Genomic DNA, 20814 nt, shown 5'->3' with positions numbered 1-20814 from the left:
CACACTGACTGTAACCCCAGCATTTGGAGAGCTGAGACAAGTGGTCAGAGAGCAAGTTTGAGTCTGGTCTAGATTAGATGATCACTGTTTTAAAACCAACCCCTCAGCAAACCATTATGAAGTAGTAAGGAGCACCAGGTGGTGGAGGTGCCTTTAATACCTGCCCTCAGGAGGCAGGTGAATCACTGGGAGAGCCTGGTCTACAGAGTTCCAGAACAGACAAAGCTACACAGAGAAACCTTATCTCAAAACAAACAAACAAAGGAAGGGTAGAGATGTGGGTTAGTAGGTGAAGTGCAAAGGGAGGGTAGAGATGTGGGTCAGTAGGTGAAGTGCTTGGTTCACGAACATACAGACCTGATTTTGGATCCCCAGAACACATGCAGAAAGCTAAATGAGGTGGTCCTTACCAGTTATCTCAGCGCTTGGATGGGGAGAGACAAGAGGGTCTGCAGGCTTTGCTAACCAACCGATCTAACAGAATTGATGAGCTCTCATTCAAAAAATAAGGTGGGACGTAGTAGAGGAAGACACCTAACTTCCATCTCTGCCTCCACACAAGCATGAAAGACACACTCACATGGAAAGGTGTGTATACACCATACATACATAGGAGTATGTGGACTATATAGCCTCTATATTATTGGTTATTTGAGACAAGATTTTTGTGCTTTATTACACGAGTCCCAGCTGTCCTGGAATTTAGCCTGTAACCCAGGCTAGCTTTGAACTACTATCTCAACGTTCAGTGTTGAAATTATAGGAGGGAGCCACTGGACTTCCTAATCTTGACCATGGAATAAATTCTCAGAGAAGTATAATCCAGTGGTGGGGTGCATGTGTAGTATGTATGTACAAGACTTTGCGTTTAATCTTTAGCCAAAGGGGAAAAAAAGATGAAATAAAATTTAAAGCAAATAAGGGCTGCAGAGATGGCTCAGTGGTTAAGAGCACCCACTGCTCTTCCAGAGGTCCTGAGTTCAATTCCCAGCAACCACATGGTGGCTCACAACCATCTGTAATGGGATCCAATGCCCTTTTCTAGTCTGTCTGAAAGCAGCTACAGTGTGCTTGCATAAAAATAAATAAATGTTAAGAAAAAAATTAAAGCAAATAAGATAAGAATAAAACCAAATAAATATCCAAGCATGGTAAATGCACTCCAGCTGATCCTAGTGGGTTGTGAAGTACCCAAAGGACGCCAAGCCCCAGATCCCTTGCTGTGTGCTCTGACTCAGCCAGAGTAACCGGAACACGGCAAAGACACAACCAGTACAGTCCAGCAGTTCCTCGTCTGCATAGCTTGCTGCATTGATGGCTCCTTCAGGACCCTTGGCTTTCTATAACCCTCTGCCCGTTAGTATTTGTCTCCTCAGCTCCTCCCTTCTTTTCTTGTCCAGGATGTGCACACACTGCAGCTGGAGTCCCCTGCATCTCTGAAGAGCAGACCTCTGGTGTGCCCGCTCTCTTCCTCCCCCTCCTCCCCACTTGTGCTCCGGGAGAATGTATAAGGGCTGATTTTCTGTTGAAACTCTTGTTTGCTCTTTGTCTTGCTAGAAGTGGGCTCCCTGGAAGAGCTTGGGAGGGGCAGGAAGAGGAAACAGGGCTGCCTTTCAGCCTTGCCCGGGCCTTGTCTTTAGGCTATAACTTCTCTACTTTGTTAGACAAGGATTCCCAGAATAGCCAACAGCCAGACACACCCATATTTACATCTGAGCACCAAAGTTCTTTCCAAACAAGAAACAGAACTGCCCTTCTGTTTGGTGGCTTAGGGTTCTGAGCATGCCCTTTTCTTCATTCATAGGGATAAAGTGAAACTGGCCTACTTGGGCCTGACGCTATAACTGTTGAATTGTGGCCAAATTGACCTCTGTTTCTTTTCTTGTTTATGTATGCCCCTCCTTGGGTTTTATGCTCAGCTAAAGGGCCGAATTCTCCCCAGGTGACTGCAGTGGTCCAGATGCCATTTCTCCTTCAGGTGTGGGGCTGGCAGCTGTCAAGAGCAGAGGAAAAGGCCTAAGTGACTGTGAAGACCTTGAAGTGGCTTCCGGTGGATAGGATTGGTTGTTGAGGTGCTCCTGGTGCTAGTGCAGGGGCAGAGGCAGATGGGACTGTGGAGGACGAGGGCCATAGGGCAGTAAGACAAAGGTAGGCTCTGTCTGCCGGTGGCCTGCGTCAGTCTCCCTCGTTAACTGCTGGTACCATTTTCATCCCTTTTCTCTGTCATGTTCAGCCTTGTTAGGCAACTGGAGACATTATTTAAAATCCACAGGAACGTCAAAGAAACAGGAAAAACTTTGTAAAGTTGATGCAACTTTCCCCATGAAAGGCATGAAGAAGGGGTTGAGTTTAAAGTCCAGTATGTGGGAAGCCTAAAAGGCTAATGCTGACTGTAGATCGACAGTGACCTCCAAGACCCTACTTCTAGCTGCTTGTCCAGTTTACTTCAAGAGAAAACATGGGAGACTCTGTAGAATGAAGGTCTGCTTCAGCTGTCTTGACCTGAGGCAGTAATCCCTGGATGGAGCTCGTCCATTGCTGAAGGTCTATTAGCCCAGCAGAGTGTGTCTTCCTCTTGCCTGACTAGTTACATGTGACTTTTGGTCCATATATATGGCTGAATGTAAATGTGTGAGTTCTATACCCATGTAAAGCAATAACCTTTCCAGAGCTTCAGACTTCTTTATTAATCTAGCTGTCCTGGATGACTTTCTTTTAACATGGATTCTTTTAATGTTGAAAGCAGTTTTGAAAAGGTTCTGTCATGCACATAGCAGTTTTGACCAATAAAAAATGCATGTACAACACACACACACACTCACACACACGTGCAAAAGATAAAACTGTATGTCTTCTTGGCACATATGTTTCTCAGCCTGAGGATTTGTTTTGGTTCTGTGGTGCTGCTGTGGCTTTGGCTCAGAGCTTTGCACATCCTAGGCAAGATGTTGACCTCGAAGCTCCATCCCCAGCCATGTGTTTTGCTCTATGGAATAGGTTCTCCGAGTCCTCTATCATTATGGAAGGGATGCTTTCAAAAAGGAAACTGTGATTATAAATTTGAGTTTTAGAGATTATTACTTAATAAAATTATTATTACTAAATAAATAAAACATTATACTAATCTTTCAATATCTTTTTACCCAAAACATCTATCTTCTGCCCCTTTAAGCTTATTGCTGAAACTAGTAAAAGCTAAGAGTTACTAATTGGGCTGTTTCCTTCCTTCATCAGTGTCTGATGAAGATGTTGTAATAAGCAAAGTAATGAGAATCGGGGTATACAAGAATTGTTCTCAGGACGCACATTGAGCTTTGGAAGACTAGAACAAGAAAGTAAGCCAGCAACGAAAATATTCTCCATTCTTAGTCAGAAGTCTGCACTTTGGAGCTCTGCATGCAGAGGCTTCCAGGCAGAGAGGCTAGCCATGTTAAGATTTGGTGCCCTTGCTTTTAGGGATATGGTTTATACCCAAATTCTGGACACTTTTTGCTGTGTATGTTGTGTGTGTGGGGGGGTGCACATGTTCTTGTAGAGGTCAGGGGACAACTTGCAGGACTTTGTTTTCTTCTACTCTGTGGGTACGAGGCCTTGAACTCATGTCCCCAGACTTGGGAGCAAGTGCTTTTACCCACTAAGCCTATTCTGCCTTTTCTAGTGAGACTTTCGAACTGGGTGTGATGGTGCACGCCTTTAGTCACAGCACTTGAGAGGCTGAGGCAGGAGGAGCTTTGTGAGTTCAAGGCCAGCCTGGTCAATATAGCAAGCTCCAGGCCAGTCAGGGCTACATACTGAGACCCTGTCTCAAAAACAAAACCAAGACAAAGAAGCAAAAGGCTGTAAAGAGCTGTGTTCTTGATTCCTTCTGCTTCTCGTGATCCTTACTTTCCTGCCCATCTTAAAAAACAAAACAAAAAAACAAAAAACAAAAAAGGGGGAGGAGTTTCCCTGTCATGCTGTGATCCTGATTATTCCCCCCCCCCCACGTTGATTCGCTCTAGGGACACTCTGAGGACTGTGTCTGAGATCAAAGCTATCCAAGCATCCCCAGGTTCCTTCCCGTGCTGTGTGTGTCTGGATGAAGTCATTTCAGGGAATATGTGGCTGATCCCTGAATACCCCAACTATTACCTTTCATGATCTTCCCCTGCCTGGCCTATGGGAATGGAGAAATGGAACTTTCTAGAGGCTCGTGAGTGCCAGCCGTCTTCTAAGGGTTGTGTGGCTGTCTCTCTTCTTGGCGTGAACAACATGTGTCAGAATCTTCAGATAACAAATATTTGAAAATCCTGTTAATAGGCTAAAACTATAATGAAAAGTATACAAATGGTCAGAATTCCTGGGGTTAACTCTGGGGTAACTGCGGACACATGGGGCAGCCTACTTACCTGCGAACAACAGGTTTCTCCAAGCTTTCTTGTTTGTAACAAACTCGATGACAGAAAGAAGTGAAAACATTTGGTATAGCATCTAAAGTACATTTTTCTTTTCAAATTTCTTTTCATTGTAGATTTCCCCCCCTCATTCTTGCTTAAAAAGAAAAGTAAAACAAATGGAAAATTCTGTTAAGTTACATTAATTCATTAGCAACTGCCACAAACCCTCTTGGTGTTGTACAAATGAGATGTCTGTGAGATCATTAATTGTGAGCTGCACTTTTGTTCTTCATCTTGCAGAACAAGGGAAAAGCAATCTTCATGTGACGTCCCAGGAAGATGTAGCATCCCGAAGGCCCAAGGAACACCTGTCTAATGGAAACGCAAGGGCTCAGGTTTCTAAGCCTGCCCGAAATATCCCAAGGAGACACACTCTAGGTGGGCCCCGAAGTTCCAAAGAAATCCTGGGAATGCAAACATCTGAGATGGATAGGAAGAGAGAGGCGTTCCTGGAGCATCTAAAGCAGAAGTACCCCCACCATGCCACAGCGATCATGGGCCACCAGGAGAGGCTGAGGGACCAGGTAGGAGCACACTGTCAGTTCTCCTGGTCTTGCTCATTCAAAAATATTTAAAAAATTTTTATACATTTATTCACGCGAGCGTACATACAAGTATCTGTTTGAGTGTATATAGCACATATGTATGTGTGCATGCAAACCTGTGCGTGTGCACAGATGCCAGAGGGGGTGTCAGTTGTCCTTGTCTATCATTCTGCTCTTATGTTGAGGACCATATCTCCCTGAACCTGGAGCTTGCGTTTTCTCAGCTAGACTTCAGACCGCAAGCCCCAGAGATGTGCTAGTTGGCGCCTCTCAGAGTTGAGGTTCTAGGCATGCGCAAGATTCTGAGCGCTCTCTCCAGGCCACGCCCACTCAGTCTTCTCTGCAGTTGTTGCAGTGTTAAAGTTAGACCCAGGGCTATCTTATGCTAGGAAAGCATCCCTACGTAGCTCATTTATGTTTTCGTTTGTTTGTTTGCTGTTGTTGTTTTTATGATTTGTTCATGTCAGGAGATGGTGTTACAAGCCTTTTGAAGACACTCTGGCTGAGCAAGGTGTTTCCCCTTCTTCCTTATTCTTCCCGCCTTGTTGAGTACTTACACTTGGGACTTGGTATTCATTAATCTCTCACACAACCTTCAAGGTACCATGCTTCTCCCCAGCTCACAGAGGAAGAAATGGAAGCCTGGGCTTGCAAAGCCCTTGGCTTATGGTCACATGAGTCTGTAAACATCCAGGCAGAGTTGAACTCTGAACCCAGGCGGTCTAAACCAGCTCTTTCACTCAGGAAAGATACTTACCGAAGGGTCTAGCCCGCTGGGGCACGGCAAACAAGGTGTTCGCAGGCTTTGCCCTTCCCCCATTCCCTCTGCCTTGCTAAAAACCATTAGATTACATTCCTCTAGCTTGCAGCCAAGGTCTGTTTTCTTATTTGGTTACTTCCTCCTCCTGAGGCTAACTACCTAGGTCCTGCTAGCAAGTATTGAAGTTCAGCAATCAACCCCCCCCCCCAATTAACATGCCCAATTAAAACTAAACACCTCATCCTAACATAGGGTTTCCCCTTTCACCTTTGTAAGCTGCCATTTGCCTATGGGCCACATCTTTGCTATCTTTTGTCAGTCCTTGGTCACTGGAGATAAAACCCTCGGTCTCCTTCTCTTTTTGTCTCATCTTCACCATACTGTGTCCCTCTGGGGCAAATAAATCTTTTGCTGAGAAATTGGTCTCGAGGATCCTCATCTGGCACTTTTTCTTTTCCTTTAGTCCCAGAACGCCAGAGGCAGAGGCAAGTGTATTTCTGAATTAGAGGCTAACCTGTTCCACACCGTACGAGAGTTTCAGGACATCCAGGACTACACAGATCTTCAACACCCCCTAAAAGATTTATTTATTATAGTATTAGTAGTATTAGTAGTGATTATTACTATTTTGCTTTTTATCTGAGATAGGTCTCATTGTGCAGTCCTGGAGGGCTTTGGCCTCTCTCTATAGACCAGGCTGGCCTCAAACTTACAGAACTCTGCCTACCTCTGCCTTCCAAGAGTGGGGAGTAAAGGCATGAGCCATCATGACCAGTCTACTGTTATTATTTTTATTTATGTGCTTGTGAGTGTGCCTGAGCTTATGTGTACTGCCTGCTAGAGGTCTCACAGAGGCCAGAAGAGGGCACTTGGGAGCTATTGTGTGGGTGCTGGGAACCAAACCTGGGTCTTCTTTGAGAGCCATCTACCTCTCTGAGCCCAGCTACCTTGGCTCATTGTTTAATGAGGGGACAACCTTGGAGTTCAGTGAAGAGACACGTTAGCGTTTCTCTCACCCATTTGTTTGATCTCCAGCTTAGCTACAGAGCAGGTTTAGTGTGAGAGTGGGCAGTACTGCCCTCCTAGCTGGCAGAGAAGGAGAACAGGGGGCTTGACCCAAGAGGAAGGCAGCTCTCTTAAAAATACACTTTCATTATTACCACACATGCATCAAATGCATAGGCCACAAAGAATATTGTTTTCTTAGAAAGACATGATGTAACTGTAATTCATCACTCAAGTGCTTAATACAGTGAATGAATGAATGAATAAACAAATGAACGCAAATATCCACAAGTATGTGTAAAGGTAAAATAATAAGTCTAAAAATAGACTGCCTCGTTTCTTCAAGCTGACACCGGGCACTTTGCTCTGTCCTTTTTACTTCTTTCTAACAAATCTCAGATACTTTCTTTTAGATCCTTTGCTTTCTGTCTTCAGCTACCTGTTTTCTTCGGTTATCTCGACAGCCACACAGATAGCACCCAACTGTGGCACCGGGTGTTATTGTCCGTTGGCTGTGTGCAATCACTCTTTAGCAAGGGGAGATGTGAGGCCTCCTCGGTGGCTCTCGGTGGCCTGTTATCAGATTGACCTTTGAAGTTGGAGACTGTCTTGGAGGAAGCAGAGAGCTTTCAACCATTGTGTTGAGTGGGCGGGTGGGGGGGGGGAGCCTACTGGCCTGTAGACTGGAGAGCCTGAGAAGGCTCTGTTGTCAGTCTGCAACCTTGCCAGTCTGTCACCAACGCTCTGTTTAAGTCACTCACCTTCTGATTACCCATAGAAATGGGGTTGGCATCAACTGATACACTTTCAGTCCACAGTTGATCTTGAGTGCCATTTCTCCCTTACGTGGAATGTTCTCTAAGAATTCTATCAGAATGCCTAAGGTTGTGAAATGTGGTTTGTTTGGCTTTTTTCCACATTTGTTTTCTTTTCCCTTCATACTGCAAAAAATGACAGACTATGAACTTCAGAATGGAGATGGGGGGCCTGGCTGGTGTGAGGATGGGCCAAAGACCCACGTCTGTGTGATTAAGGAAGACTCCCCTTCCTTTGAAGCAGGCTTGGGAGCATTGATGTGCATTTGAGCAATAGGATATGTGTTTTCTTCTCTTTACATCCCTGTTTTGGGAAATACTATATCCAATAAAAAGCTACTCGTGTGGAAGTAACAGAAACTCAGTTACAATTACACACTAAGGAAAAGTTGGGATTTGAACCAAAGGAAGTGTGAACTCGGAATCCTTGTTCACTCCATTGAGTATGCTTTGGGTTTTAGAGTTGTTTGTTTGTTTCTTAGACAGGGTCTCACTTTGCAGCCCTAGCTAGCCTGAGCCCCTTATGCAACCAGGCTGTCTTGAGCTCACATGTATCTACCTATCTTCCAAGCCACCATGCCAGGCCCAGGACTTGTAAGTTTAAAGTTAATGCTTGTCACACAGAGGGGACCACCAGAGTTGACTAGGATGGAGATAAGGATGGAAAAGTCTGTGTGGAGTAGGAAGGGAGATTGGTTAGTGGCCTCAGATACTGATCTTTGGTCCCAAACAACACCTGAGCGGGAACTGTGAGGTGGCTTAGCCGCTGTTTTCTCCTGTGGCTGAACAAATGCCACATTCCTCTCCGCCTCTTTGTATTTTTTGTTGTTGGTCTAAAGCAGGGTGGGGGGTAAGTGGGGGCAGGAAGTGGAGGTGGAGTGGTTTCGGAGGACATATCCGTGTGCACTCAGCTACTGCTGAGGTTCTCTGAGTCTGTCCTGCCAGCTCAGTAAACAGCAGATAAACCTTGAGGGGACTTGGGACATACCTATAGACAGCATCTCATCCGTCTGCATTCCTTGTCTTCCCCCCCCCCACACACACACTTTGTCTTCACCCTTTGTTCTACTACATTGAGACTGTGGATTTTGTTTTCCTTTGGAGAAAGCCAAATGACACCATCTGATGCACATCTCCAGACCCCAAGCCACTAAATACCAGCTATTCCTTTGTGGGCTGTGTTCCTGGCTGCCTCCCCAGCATGGTTGACAGGAAGAGACTAGCAAGTCAAAGATGATGCATCTGGCATTGAACACGAGAGCTTAGTAATAGGAAAAGCTAGGACTCTTCTAATTCTTTGCTGCCACACACCATGAAAAGAAGAACGTGGCCCTGCTGCATAATCTTAGTTTAAATACAGGAGTATTCCCTCTAGAGAATTTTACATTTAAGTTATTTACTTTTTTTAAAGTTTAGTATTTTGCATGTGTATGTGTGTGCGTGTGCGTATACACAAGTGTGGAGGTAAGAGATTAAGTTTGTGGAGTCATTTCCTTCTACCTCTATAAGGATTATCAGGCTTCTGTGGCAAGGGCCTTTAAACAGTGAGTCATGTCCCTGGCCATGTATTTGAGTTTTTAAAACTACAAATGCATTTTCTTGACTCTCAGTTACTGAAAAACTGAGAGATTACCTTACTGTCCCCAGAGGTTTGCTGAAGCACGGCTGTGCTCATTTCTGTCCCGCTCTGCCTTTTAGCCTTTCCCACAAATGACTTATTTAACTGACTTATTTGTAGGTATACACACACAGGAGAATATGGGAATTCTCGAGCGAGCACACATGTGGTGATACCAGGGAAACTTGGAGGGGCCAGTTTTCACCTCCGCCTTGTTGAAGCAAGCATCTGAGGAACCCCCCCCCCCCCCCGCAACCTGGCCTGGAGTGTGTGACTGTGGATGACAGCCACCATGTCATGGTTCTTTGTGAGCGGTTCAGGAGTCACTTGCACTTTGACCCCTGAGCATCTCTAGATCCCTTAGGCCTTTTAAATTGTGCAGGGCCATCAGACTGGGCGTCCCATTGCCTGGCTGCTGGGGGCTGGGTTGCAGACTTCAATGATATTTGTATCATAGCAGCCATAAAGGTCACTTCCGTAGTAATTCTTAGCATTTCTCTGTTCTGCTCTGTGGCCACCTGCATATCTCTCGGACTTTGTCTGAAATCCTTGTTTCTTTCCAGCCCAAATGTTTGGATGTCTGAGGAGGATTATTTTTCTTTTGTCAGAAAACAATTTTTGGCATATTTCTAAAGCTTACATTTTTAAAGACTGCTGGATCCCCCTGATTTCAGTCCCTGAGAGCTGAGGTCACATTCCTATGTCATGACATCTAGCTGAAACTTAGACAGCTTGGCAGGTAAAAGCACTAGCTGCTCTTGCAGAGGACCTGAGTTCGATTTCCAGCACCCACACGGCAGCTTATAACCCTTTTCTGGCCTCTAAGTATTGGGCATGAATATAGTATTCATCCAGATGTGTAGGCAAACACACAAATTTAACAAAGAAGAACCAGTAACACGCATGAGTAACGTGTTCACATATGTACATATTTAGCGCTATGGTCAAGATATCACAAGAGATAATAAATAAGATGTAGCACTGTGTCCAAGACAGTGGAGCAATGTGCAAAGATTGATCCTGCATGCCTATAGGGCTAGCTGGAGCAGACGGGTCTTGACTTTGAGTCCTGCCTGGGCTACAAAATAAAAAAAAAAAAAAAAAAAAAAAAAAAAAAGCAAAATTGACCAACAAATAAGTACAAGCTGCCCCACAGAAACAGGAATCCATGGCTTCCATTCAGCCTGAGCCCTGTCTGATCCTTTAACTGACTACTTCCCAGAAGGCAAAGTTAAGGACAAAACAAGAAAAGTTTTAACTGCCTTTGAGTCAGAAGAGCAAGGGTCTTTTGATTGTTTGTTCAAAAAGTTTTACTTTAAGTTTTGTACCTGCATGGGGGTGCCCTTGGGAGCTAGAGTCACCTGATGCCCTGGAGCTGGACTTCCAGGCACTTGTGAGCTACCTTTTGTGAATGCTGGACACTGAACTTCAGTCCTCTGAAGAGCAGTGTGTGCTTCAAACCTCTGAGCCATCTCTCTCAGCCCAGAAGGGTAGCTTTTCAGAAGCAAGCCCTATTAGGGTTGGTAAATTACAGGCAGCTTGAAGCTGGTTCTCTCAAAATTCACAGAAAATAGTTACAAGTGTTAATAATAGGAGAAAACACTTCCACGTTCACAGGGAAACAGCCAGGGTGAGTAAACTGTGCTGTGGAAATACCATCTGATTGGGAAAGACAGGGAAATGAGGGGCGGGGGCTGTTAGGAGTCATGGCATACCTTCATCTGGACGCAGAGAAAGCGTTCCCTGTGGAATAGCAGGATAGCAAATGTCTCTAGTCACATTTCTGATGACTTAAGGAACTTTACTGTGAGTCTCAATACCATAAACTGCTGAATGAGGTGACTCATGTTAGAGCAAAAATGAGGACCGATTTTTTGTTTTTGTTTTTTTGTTTTGTGCAGAGAACACTTCAAGTCACACTGGAGACTAGAAGGCATAGATTCTGTCTGCTGATATTACCTTTTTGAATACTGTTTTTTTGGTAGCCAGATTCTAAGACATAAGACCCTGGTAGAAGAAAGAGACCTAAAAACTCATGTATTAGTTTAGGTCATGCCGTGTAACAAATAGATCTTGTAGTTCATCTGGGATGGGTTGTGGTTCAGCATGAAGTGTAAGGGGAGGTTCCGTTGCTAAAGTCTTGTTCCCCAATTGGTTCTTGACTTGTCAATAAAGAAGGCCAGGAGCCAATTGCTGGGCGGGAGGTACATGTGAGGGTTCTGGGTCCCAAGAGGAAAAGGAGACACAGGGAAAGAGAGGGACCTTTTGCGGAGCCTTAGACACAGCTATCTTGTAAGACCTTGGGGGAAAGCTAGAGCCTTCAGTCTCTGCTATGGACAGATAGATGGCCAAGGAGGTTGGTGGGGACTACTGATACAAGCCACGAGTTTAGGGCAGAAAGAGAAACGGACTCAGTAAATTGGTAAGGGAGAGATATTTGTGCCCAGCAATTGTGCCTAGCAGGCAAATTTTAAATTAATAAAGCCGTCTGAGTGTCTTTTATCCCGGGATTTTAGGATCTCAGGATGGGCTGGTAATGCGACCCCTCACGGAGCAAAGGCAGGTAGGATAGAGAATAGAGGCCAGTTCTGGCAGCGGCTATCCCGGCTCTCCCGGAGCTGACCCAGGAGTGGCTGCAGCAGCTATCCCAGCTCTCCTGGAGCTGAGCCGGAGTGGCTGCTAGCAGGGCAGCAGCTCTGAGGCAAGCCGGTAGCGTGTTTTTTTTTTTTTTTTTTTTTTTTTTTTTTTTTAACTACACTCAACACAAAAGTCTTTGTTTTTCACACATGTTGAAAAAGTATGTTGGTGATTAAGCAGGTTTCCAGAAAAGCATTTTTCCACAGCGGCTTTGTAATTCTGTCTCCTTTTGTCTTGTGGAGATGCTGTCTCAGTACAAGCTTTGGCAGTGTTTTAGTAAGTACGAAGTTTCAACAGCGATCCTGCTGGGATCCACCTTTAACAGTTTAGAGGAGAAAAGGAATCATGGTATTTAGTTGAGGAATCTCGAACCTCAGGGAAGCGCTCCTGATGTCAGTGCCACACCACTAAATGAAGGACTGTGGTTCTTAGCCCGCTCATACTTCGTTGTCACCGGTCCTGTGCTAATGAATGGTGAATTTGCGTTTCATGAAAGACTAGTGGTTGTGTGTGCAAAGAATACGATGGTGTTAAAAGAGTCAGTGTAAACGCATTTCCTAGAGAAATTATAAATAATCTCGAATATTTCTAAAGGCAATGACTGTGGTTTTAATGACCACACTCATCTGTAGTTAGACAGAATAAAAGACAGAAGTAAAAACACAAATGAAAGAACAGTCAAATGCTTAAGAGAAATGATGCTACCAAATGAGCAAATGAAGGCGTTAGTTTGCAAGCAGCCCAAAGAAGAATGGCAGTTTCAAATATGACTGTCCATATAGCAGTTGCCTAGCATGTAGGAGGCTCTGTATCAAGCCCCAAGGAACACACTCACACCCACTACAGACTGGAGTAAGAATTTAGTGATTGAAAAAACTTGGGGACTGGTGGGGGGGTTAGTTGGTAAAGCACTTGAGGATCTCAGTTTAGATCCCCTAGCACGCATGTAAAACGCTAGGCACAGTGGCGGACGTCTGTCATTCCCAGGAGACAGAGGATCTTTATGGCTTGGTGCCTAGCCAGCCTAGTTTATCAGCTATGCATTCAGGTTCCTGAGAGTCCCTGACTCAAAACCTAAAGTGAAGAGTGACTGTGGCTGATACCTGATACCAACCTCTAGTCTTCCTTGAACAGAGCCAGGGAGGAGTGGGGGAGAGGAGAAGGAAAGGGAGGTGGAGGCAGCAGAGGAGGAGAAAGGAAAAAGAGGACAAAGAAAAGAAATAAAAAGGCTACAAACTGAGGAGTTGCAATTTTGCTAAAATTAAAAAAAAAAAAAAAATTCCATTTGCTATTGACCGAACATTACACGGAAGAGAAAGGGATCCTCAGTAGGCATCACCTTCTGCATGTGGCTTTTGATTCGGGCTTAATTGGCTGCTACTGTCCTCATTGTTAGCTTTTCTTTTAATTGGTGCTGTAGGAAAAGCAAGAGACAGCATCATGAGAAGAGCCTGATGTTAAGAACTCAGTAAAATGTTGACAAGTTTGGTGGAATAGTTAGGGAGAAAGAGGAAGCCAGAGACAAAGTGTAGATACCAAAAGCAGGAAGCATCCTCAGCAGAGCCTAGAGAGAAGAGGCTGGAAGATCTTAAAAAGACCAACCCGATTCGGTATGGAGTCTAGGTGCACACAGACTCACAAGCAGCAGGTTGTCTTCCTGTTTGCTGCTGCCTCGTCAATTAAGGTTTATTGTGGACACACACACCGAGCACAGATTTGCATTGTACAGAGGACACATCCCCGAATCTGCCTGCCGAGACAAGTGCCTTTAGTGGGAGATGTCTGAACTTTGGGCTCTGATGTGAGTTGGTAGATGCTCAGATACTCTCGGCTTTCTGACTAGTGAGTCAACCATTTCTTTGAGACTTTACCTTAATCATAGACCAAGGCAAAGAGTGCCCTGGTGGAAAAAGAACATTCACCCCTTTGCAGCAGACGCTGACCATGTGTCCGAACTCTGCTTGGTGAGGAAGAGGTAGCGGCATGTTGCTAACCATCTAGCTCAGCACCCAGTCTGTCGACAGCTATTTTAGGAGGGGGAAGAAAGTTTCAAATTGGGGGGAAAATCCCTGGCTATTAAACTTAAATGGTGTGATCTTGGAATGTGCTAATAGGCAGAATGAAGGAATCTTGGGTAGTGTCTTAGTCAGTGTTCTATTGCTGTGAAGAGACACCTTGGCCATGGCAACCCTTATAAAGGAAAGCATTTAATTAGAGCTGGCTTACAGGATCAGAGGTCAATCCATTATTATCATGGCAGGGAGAATGGCAGCATGTAGGTAGACATGATGCTGGAAGTAACAGCTAGTAGTTCTACATCAGAATCCACAGGCAGCAGGAAAAGAGTAACACTGAGTCTGGCTTGGGCTTTTGAAACCCACAGAGCCTTCCTCCAATGACACACTTTCTCCAACAAGGCCACACCTCCTAATCCTTTCAAACAGTGTCACTCCCTAGTGACCAAGCATTCAAATCGATAAATCTATTAGGACCATTCCTATTCAAACCACCCATTCAGTACTGGGGCAGAGTTATTTATCATCAGCAGAGTGCTTGCCTTGTCTGAATGAGGTTTAATATCTAGCAATGTGCAAAAGATAAGAAAGAAGAAGGAAGAGAAGACAAAAGAAATGCTCACCTTTTGCAAAACCAGTTTGACCCACACCCCTACCATTAGGGTCTTGTGTCTTATGAGAATTATACTTGGAAATGATGCCATGTCCTTCACAAGCTTGCAGGAGATCCTTGCACAGAAGGAACAGTTAGGAGGGACGAATTTCACACTGGGGATCAGAATTTGAATGCAGTCTCAGAAGAATGAGAGAGTCCTGCTTTTCTGATTAACATCTGCATCCCAAGGCCTCACCTGTGTAGGGGATCCTGATTGGATAGATTTTCCAGAATGGCGGTGGCTCCCTTGTGGCCAGCCTAAGAAAGGCGGGAGTGGACTTTGGAGAAACTGTGGATATATGGAGAGGGGGCTGGGTTGTTGCTAACTAAGCTTCGGATGCCAGCAGAAAGTATGGATTCACAGACCTGGACCATGGTATGGGGTTGGAGTAAAGGCAAAGTTTAGAAACGAGCTTTCAGAGCTATGTGAGAAGGATGATGAAACCGGCTCAGTAACAGCCTCCGTGTTTACAGAACAACAGTGAGAAGGCCAGGGTGGCAGTGACTGTCTGGAATGTAACCAGAAGTGCATATTGACACACCAGATATTAGGGAGAAGGAGATCAGTGACAGGCTGGAGGATGACAAAGGTAAAGAAAGGACTGTCACAAGTTCAGCAGAAATAGATCCAAACCCTGATTTCAGAACCCGGGAATAGTGGCACATACCTTTAATCCCAGCACTTGGGAGGCAAAGGCAAGCATGAGGCTGCCTGGTCTACATAGTTCCAGGACAGCCAGGACTACTTAGAGACCGTGTCTCAACCACTCCTGTCTTCAGGTCTTATCTTATTATTCAACCTGTACCACGCCCTTCAGAAGTCCTCTGTGTTCTCCATCCCTGACATTTGAAAACGTTTGGAGACCAGAGAAATGGCTGAGGTGGTGATACGCCTGCTGGACAAGCATGAGGACCTGAGTTTGAATCCCCTGCACCCACAAGAGGGCAAGTGGTAGCAGAAGATTTGCTACATCACCCTCTGGCCTTCTTGTGTGCCTCCACATGGACACATACACACACGGACACATGCACACACAAACATGCTCACAGACACTAGACATAAGAGTCATTAGGCACATACAATGAAAGATTAAGGAAGAACAATGACAATGAGAGGACAGAACTGACATCACAGTGTCAGCTCGTGGGTCTGTTGATGGGGACAGGTTGGATGGGAAAGTAGCAGGTCCTCCAGCAGCCTTTCAGACCCACCGTCCCTCAGCCTCACTCTGTGTTCTCATCTCCGTTATCTTCGGCTTAGCAGCTCTGCTCTTCCTCTGTGTTTCCAGGTCCCTTATCTGTGGTTTCCCAGGGGTGCCCACTAGCCTGTCTCCGCATGAAGTTGAATCTCAGCCTTTCGTGTTCTGGGCCTATGGGTTGGAACTTTGAACTGAGAGACTGATTTGTTTAGAGTGGGGGGCAAATATCATCAGGTTTTGCTCTGCCAGCTCCTCACCAAAGACATCTTTTTGCACAAATGGAAGGTGGGATGACTTGGCTTCGAGAGCATTGATTGGGATTGATCCTAGAGGTGGTTAGTGAGGCCGCAGGCTCAGCAGCAGTGAGTACAGGAAAGAGTGCGAGAGAAAGCCGTGGCCCCATTGTCCTGGGAGAGCAGTGCGATTTTCCTACAGTTTCTATCTACCCTCTCTCCCTCCTGCTCTCTTTCTTTGTCCCCTCCTTCCCTGTTTTCAGATACTCCAGTCAAACCAGAAGAGTCTCCTATGCAAAAGCATGCTAAATAGAAAAAGTATGAGAAATACGGTCAAAGACTGGCCTGCACTTTGCCCACTGCCCTGATCCTTTCTCCCATTACTCCATGAAACATCTATATGTTCCTTCTAGTCAGTACCAGTACTTTCAAATCTTATAAGCTAGCATAGAGTAAATATTTTCACACCTTTTCTCAGGTGTATTATTATTACTATTTTATTATTACTATCAAGAATCAGCTTACATTTTTCTTTTCAGCTAATCTCTCTCATTGTTTGAGCTTGTATTTTAAACAATATCCTTTTCTAGTTTTTAAAACTTGTCTTTTATGATTTCTTTAAATGAGTTTTATTTTAAAAAGATTTTAATTTTATGAGTAGGAGTGTTTTTCCTGCATGTATGTATTTGGACCATGTGTTTGCCTGGTTCCCATGGATTTCAGAAGAGGGTGTTGGATCCCCTGGAACCAGAATTAAAGGTGGTTGTGGGCCAATATGTGAGTGCTGTAAACTGAACCTAGATTTTCTGCAAGAGCAACAAATGCTCTCAACCCACGAGGACCTCCAAGTTTAATTTTTAATAGTACTTTCATTTGTGTATTTGTTTGTATTTTAATTGTATGTGCATATGCACATGTACCATGGTACACAAATCAGTTCCAATTTCCCCTCTGTCACATGTGTTCTGCAGATCAAACTCTGGGTAGGTGGTCTGTTTTGGCATCAGGTGCCTGTTTCTACTGAGCCATCTCACCATCCCAAAATGAGTTGAAACTTAATGTTTCTCTATGTAGCCTTGGCTGGAGTGGGACAGGCTGGCTTCAAACGTGCAGCAATCCTATGGGGCTGCCTGTTGCCTGCCACGATTATAGGCATGCCCTGCCATGCCCAGAGTCAGTCTGGATTTTGACAGGAGATTTCATTTGTTAACATTAAGCATAACTATTACTGCTCTTCATTTTAATTTGATCACAAATCTCTCTGTTCATCTCTAATTACATATGGCTCCTGCTAAATAAAGCTCAACAGGCACTTGAGTTTAGGTCTGACAAGCCATGTTTGAAATGACAAGAGACGACTACAAGGTGAAATGACATAGGCACTTAGGGGACAATGAGAATTGGACTCTGTGTCAGGAAACTAGACTGCATGCATGCAGCCTGGAGTTATGAAATAACATCAGTCAGAGCAAGAGAAGAAATAGCAAAACACTCTTTCTTCAGGAGCGCTCAGCCTTTGCTCTTTAGACCTGCCACTGACTGAGTTATGGCCTGATCGGCTTTCCTCACACCCCAGTGACTGATGGGAGTCACATCTGAGGGATTCCTTCACAGCAAAATCTTGACTGGGGTTTGATGGAGCGTCTGGGCACCAGAGCAGAGCCAGGTGGCTACACAGAATTAATGCCCGCCGAGCACCATTAAGCAGTGGTAAAATAAGAAGGGGCAGGTCCTAAAAGAAATTCACAGCATCCAATAACAGCCTGAGCATCAAGGCCTGGCAGGATGAAGGTTTCCAAGGTTGGGCACGGCCATTTCCCTCCAAAATTCAAATACTGTTTTTCTTTTGGTGACACCCAAAATATGATTTTCACTAACAAAATGTGTCCTTTTGTTTGTTTGTTTTTTGTTTTTAGTGACTGTTGGCTTTTCTTTGTATCAGGTTGCAGAATTTTCTAGAGAAAAGTCTAGACTGGGTTTTCCATAGCCTTACCTTCATCCTTGGGATCTGTTGGCCATGGGTTTTGAGGGTTGAGAATAATGTTGTGTTAACCCTGTTCCATGCTGTTCATGATAGCCCGCATACATGCCAGAACTAGATCAATGCAGTCCCTATGTCTACCCACTGCTGCTGATGGCGGCTTCCATCTTAGACTCTTCCTGGCCAGACAGGCTTCTTAGATTCTCCCTAGTTGGGCAGTCCCAGAACTCCAAACATCTCTTTGCTCAGGACGTCTGGAGGAGCCACAGAGAAGTCTGCACTTAGCAATCCAATAAAGACTTTCAAGTTGGAAGAACTCCACTTGGCCTCCTTTAATTTATTCAGGACTTTCCTATCCCACTGGGAGTGGTTTTATTAAGCTATGGGTAATGCTGCCTTTGGTTAAGCACAGGTATTCTGGGTCAAACCTTGGGTCCACGCAGATTTATATTGAGACTCCAACACCTTATTTCTGTGAGAGACCCGCCCAATCTAATCACGTTGAGTACCTATAAGAAAGATGGGAATGATCATCTTTCTTACCTCACACTGTGGCTGTGAAGCTCAAAGGAAGTAAAGATTGATTATTTTAACAAATATTCATTGAAGATACTGTTTGCTAACGAAGCGACAGCTTCTAAACCACTTCTTTACCAGATACACGCGTTCTTTCATTTTTCCGAGGCTTTATTTCCGAGTGTGCATGTCCCTACTTCCGTTACAATATAGACTTGTGGAAACAGATTCAAGAGTGTTATTTGTTCTCTTAAGTCAATTATAGATACAAGAGATGTCAGGAAACTTTGAAACAAGCCAGATTATTGCACTGGTTATTTTTCTCCTCATTATACTGAATACCTGGTATATAAGAATCCACTTGAAGGAGGAAAGATTTATTCTGGTTCATGGTTTGCAGCACTGTCCACAGTGCTGGGGAAGATATGCTTGCTGGAGCAGCTATGGTGGCAGACAAAGAACAGAAGAGAAGGAAGGAATCCGGAGGGAGGGTGAAGCAAAGCCATCAGTACCCCGCCCAGCCCCCATCAATTACAAACTTCCCCCAGCTACTCCCTACCTCCTGAAGATGCCAAGGCCTCTCAAAACAGCACCACCTACTGGAGAGTAACTGTTCAAACAGACAAGCCTGTAGGAGACATTTCACATACAAACCATTACATTGTTTTAAATGCCTGAACTTGGGTTACTAGTTTAGTAAGATCATGATACTATTCTTAAAGGGTTGGCAGCTCCGTATTTCCCTCATTTGGGGACTGTAAGAGAAGTCCTTTCTGGCTGGGCATCCTTGAATCAAATCTTGGCATCTGTGCCAGATCCCATGTGTTGTCCTTATGGCTGAGATTGCTGGGGCATGAAACTAGCCCACACTAAATCAGCCACGGTTCCCACATCCCATAATGATGTCATCCCCGGAATTTACCTCTGCTTGCCTGCCTATGAATGGGTTAATCCTGGCTTCTGCCTCCAACCTATTTTTGTAATTATGCTCATGTGCCTTTCACATGCTGATTTTTTTTGAATCACTTTTCCAAGCAAAAGCTGAGATACTGTCATTTCCTAAATAAGCCAAAGGGAAGATTTGGCCCATTATAACCACTCTGCCTGCTGAATCTGTTCACAGGCTCCTCTCTAATGGAACGCTGAGGAATAACTGTAATTGAATAGTGCTTCCACTCTATCTGCAGATTCCACCAAATAAAACCCAGATTGGGTTCTATCTTGTTTTTGTTTGTCTCACATTGTGTGTGTGTGCCCCCATTGGATGGAGCATAAGCCAGGACTTCATGTGGATGGATTTTCAACTCACAGGCAGTAATTGAATCTCTGACAATAGCCTTGCCTCCCAGGAGGATTCCAGCCCGGAGCTGTTGTATTAAACACGACTCGTTCTTGGTTCCCTATGAAGGTAATGTCTCACCTGTTGACTGTGAACTGGGGCAATGCAGAACTCAGAACTGTCCGTGGATGGGATCCAGAGACCTTTCCGTTCCTTAACAGAAAGAGCCACTCTGGGGTTCTGAAGCCATGTTTTGCTCTCCACAGAGGACGGTGTGAGCTTGGCATAGTGTAAAACTTACCACTTGTTCTCTGACCTCCGAGGGTAGGTGCTGCTGAGCCTTGTGCAGTTTGCTGCAGGGTCCTGGAGAGTGAGAACTGGTGGGACCTGCAGCACAGCAGCACCCAGCAGCACCCAGCAGCACCCAGCAGCACCCAGCAGCACCCAGCAGCACCCAGCAGCACCCAGCAGCACCCAGCAACACACAGCAGCACACAGCAGCACACAGCAGCACACAGCAGCACACAGCAGCACACAGCAGCACACAGCAGCACCCAGCAGCACACAGCAGCACCCAGCAGCACACAGCAGCACACAGCAGCACCCAGCAACACACAGCAGCACCCAGCAACACACAGCAGCACCCAGCAGCACACAGCAGCACCCAGCAACACACAGCAGCACCCAGCAGCACACAGCAGCACCCAGCAGCACCCAACAGCACCCAGCAGCACACAGCAGCACACAGCAGCACCCAGCAGCACCCAACAGCACCCAGCAGCACACAGCAGCACACAGCAGCACCCAGCAGCACCCAGCAGCACCCAGCAGCACCCAGCAGCACCCAGCAGCACACAGCAGCACACAGCAGCACACAGCAGCATTCAGACTGTCTGATCCCATTCAGTCTCACTAAAGTCCTTTATGCTGTGGTGCCTGACAGCCAGTTGAGAATGGTCGGTAGACTCTGGTGGGTTTGGAGCAGGTCCATGTGAACGTTCCAATGCCAGACGTCAGCAGTTTTAAACCTGGAGAATATAGGGTGTCTGTGCCATGTTTGGAAGTGGGAAGGCAGAGTAATGAGCTCAGTATCATAACCAGGATGGTTTCAGGACAAATT

At 45.3% G+C, this 20814-nt stretch overlaps 1 protein-coding gene across 11 annotated transcripts in view; it reads left to right on the top strand.

The window, feature by feature from the left end:
- KIAA1217 overlaps window positions 1-20814 on the top strand; it is a 281476-nt gene that overhangs the window by 7070 nt on the left and 253592 nt on the right. For all 11 annotated transcript variants that reach the window (XM_080918244.1, XM_080918236.1, XM_080918242.1 and 8 more), the window contains exon 2: window positions 4677-4960. In XM_080918244.1, coding sequence (XP_080774370.1) covers window positions 4677-4960 — 284 coding nt within the window. The remainder of the gene's footprint in view (window positions 1-4676; window positions 4961-20814) is intronic.

This window comes from Micromys minutus (genome assembly GCF_963924665.1).
Source record: "Micromys minutus genome assembly, chromosome: 6".
In the NCBI taxonomy this organism is placed as follows: domain Eukaryota; kingdom Metazoa; phylum Chordata; class Mammalia; order Rodentia; family Muridae; genus Micromys; species Micromys minutus.
The sequence above is the reverse complement of the archived record's forward strand: the minus strand, read 5'-3'. Positions and strand labels throughout refer to the sequence as shown.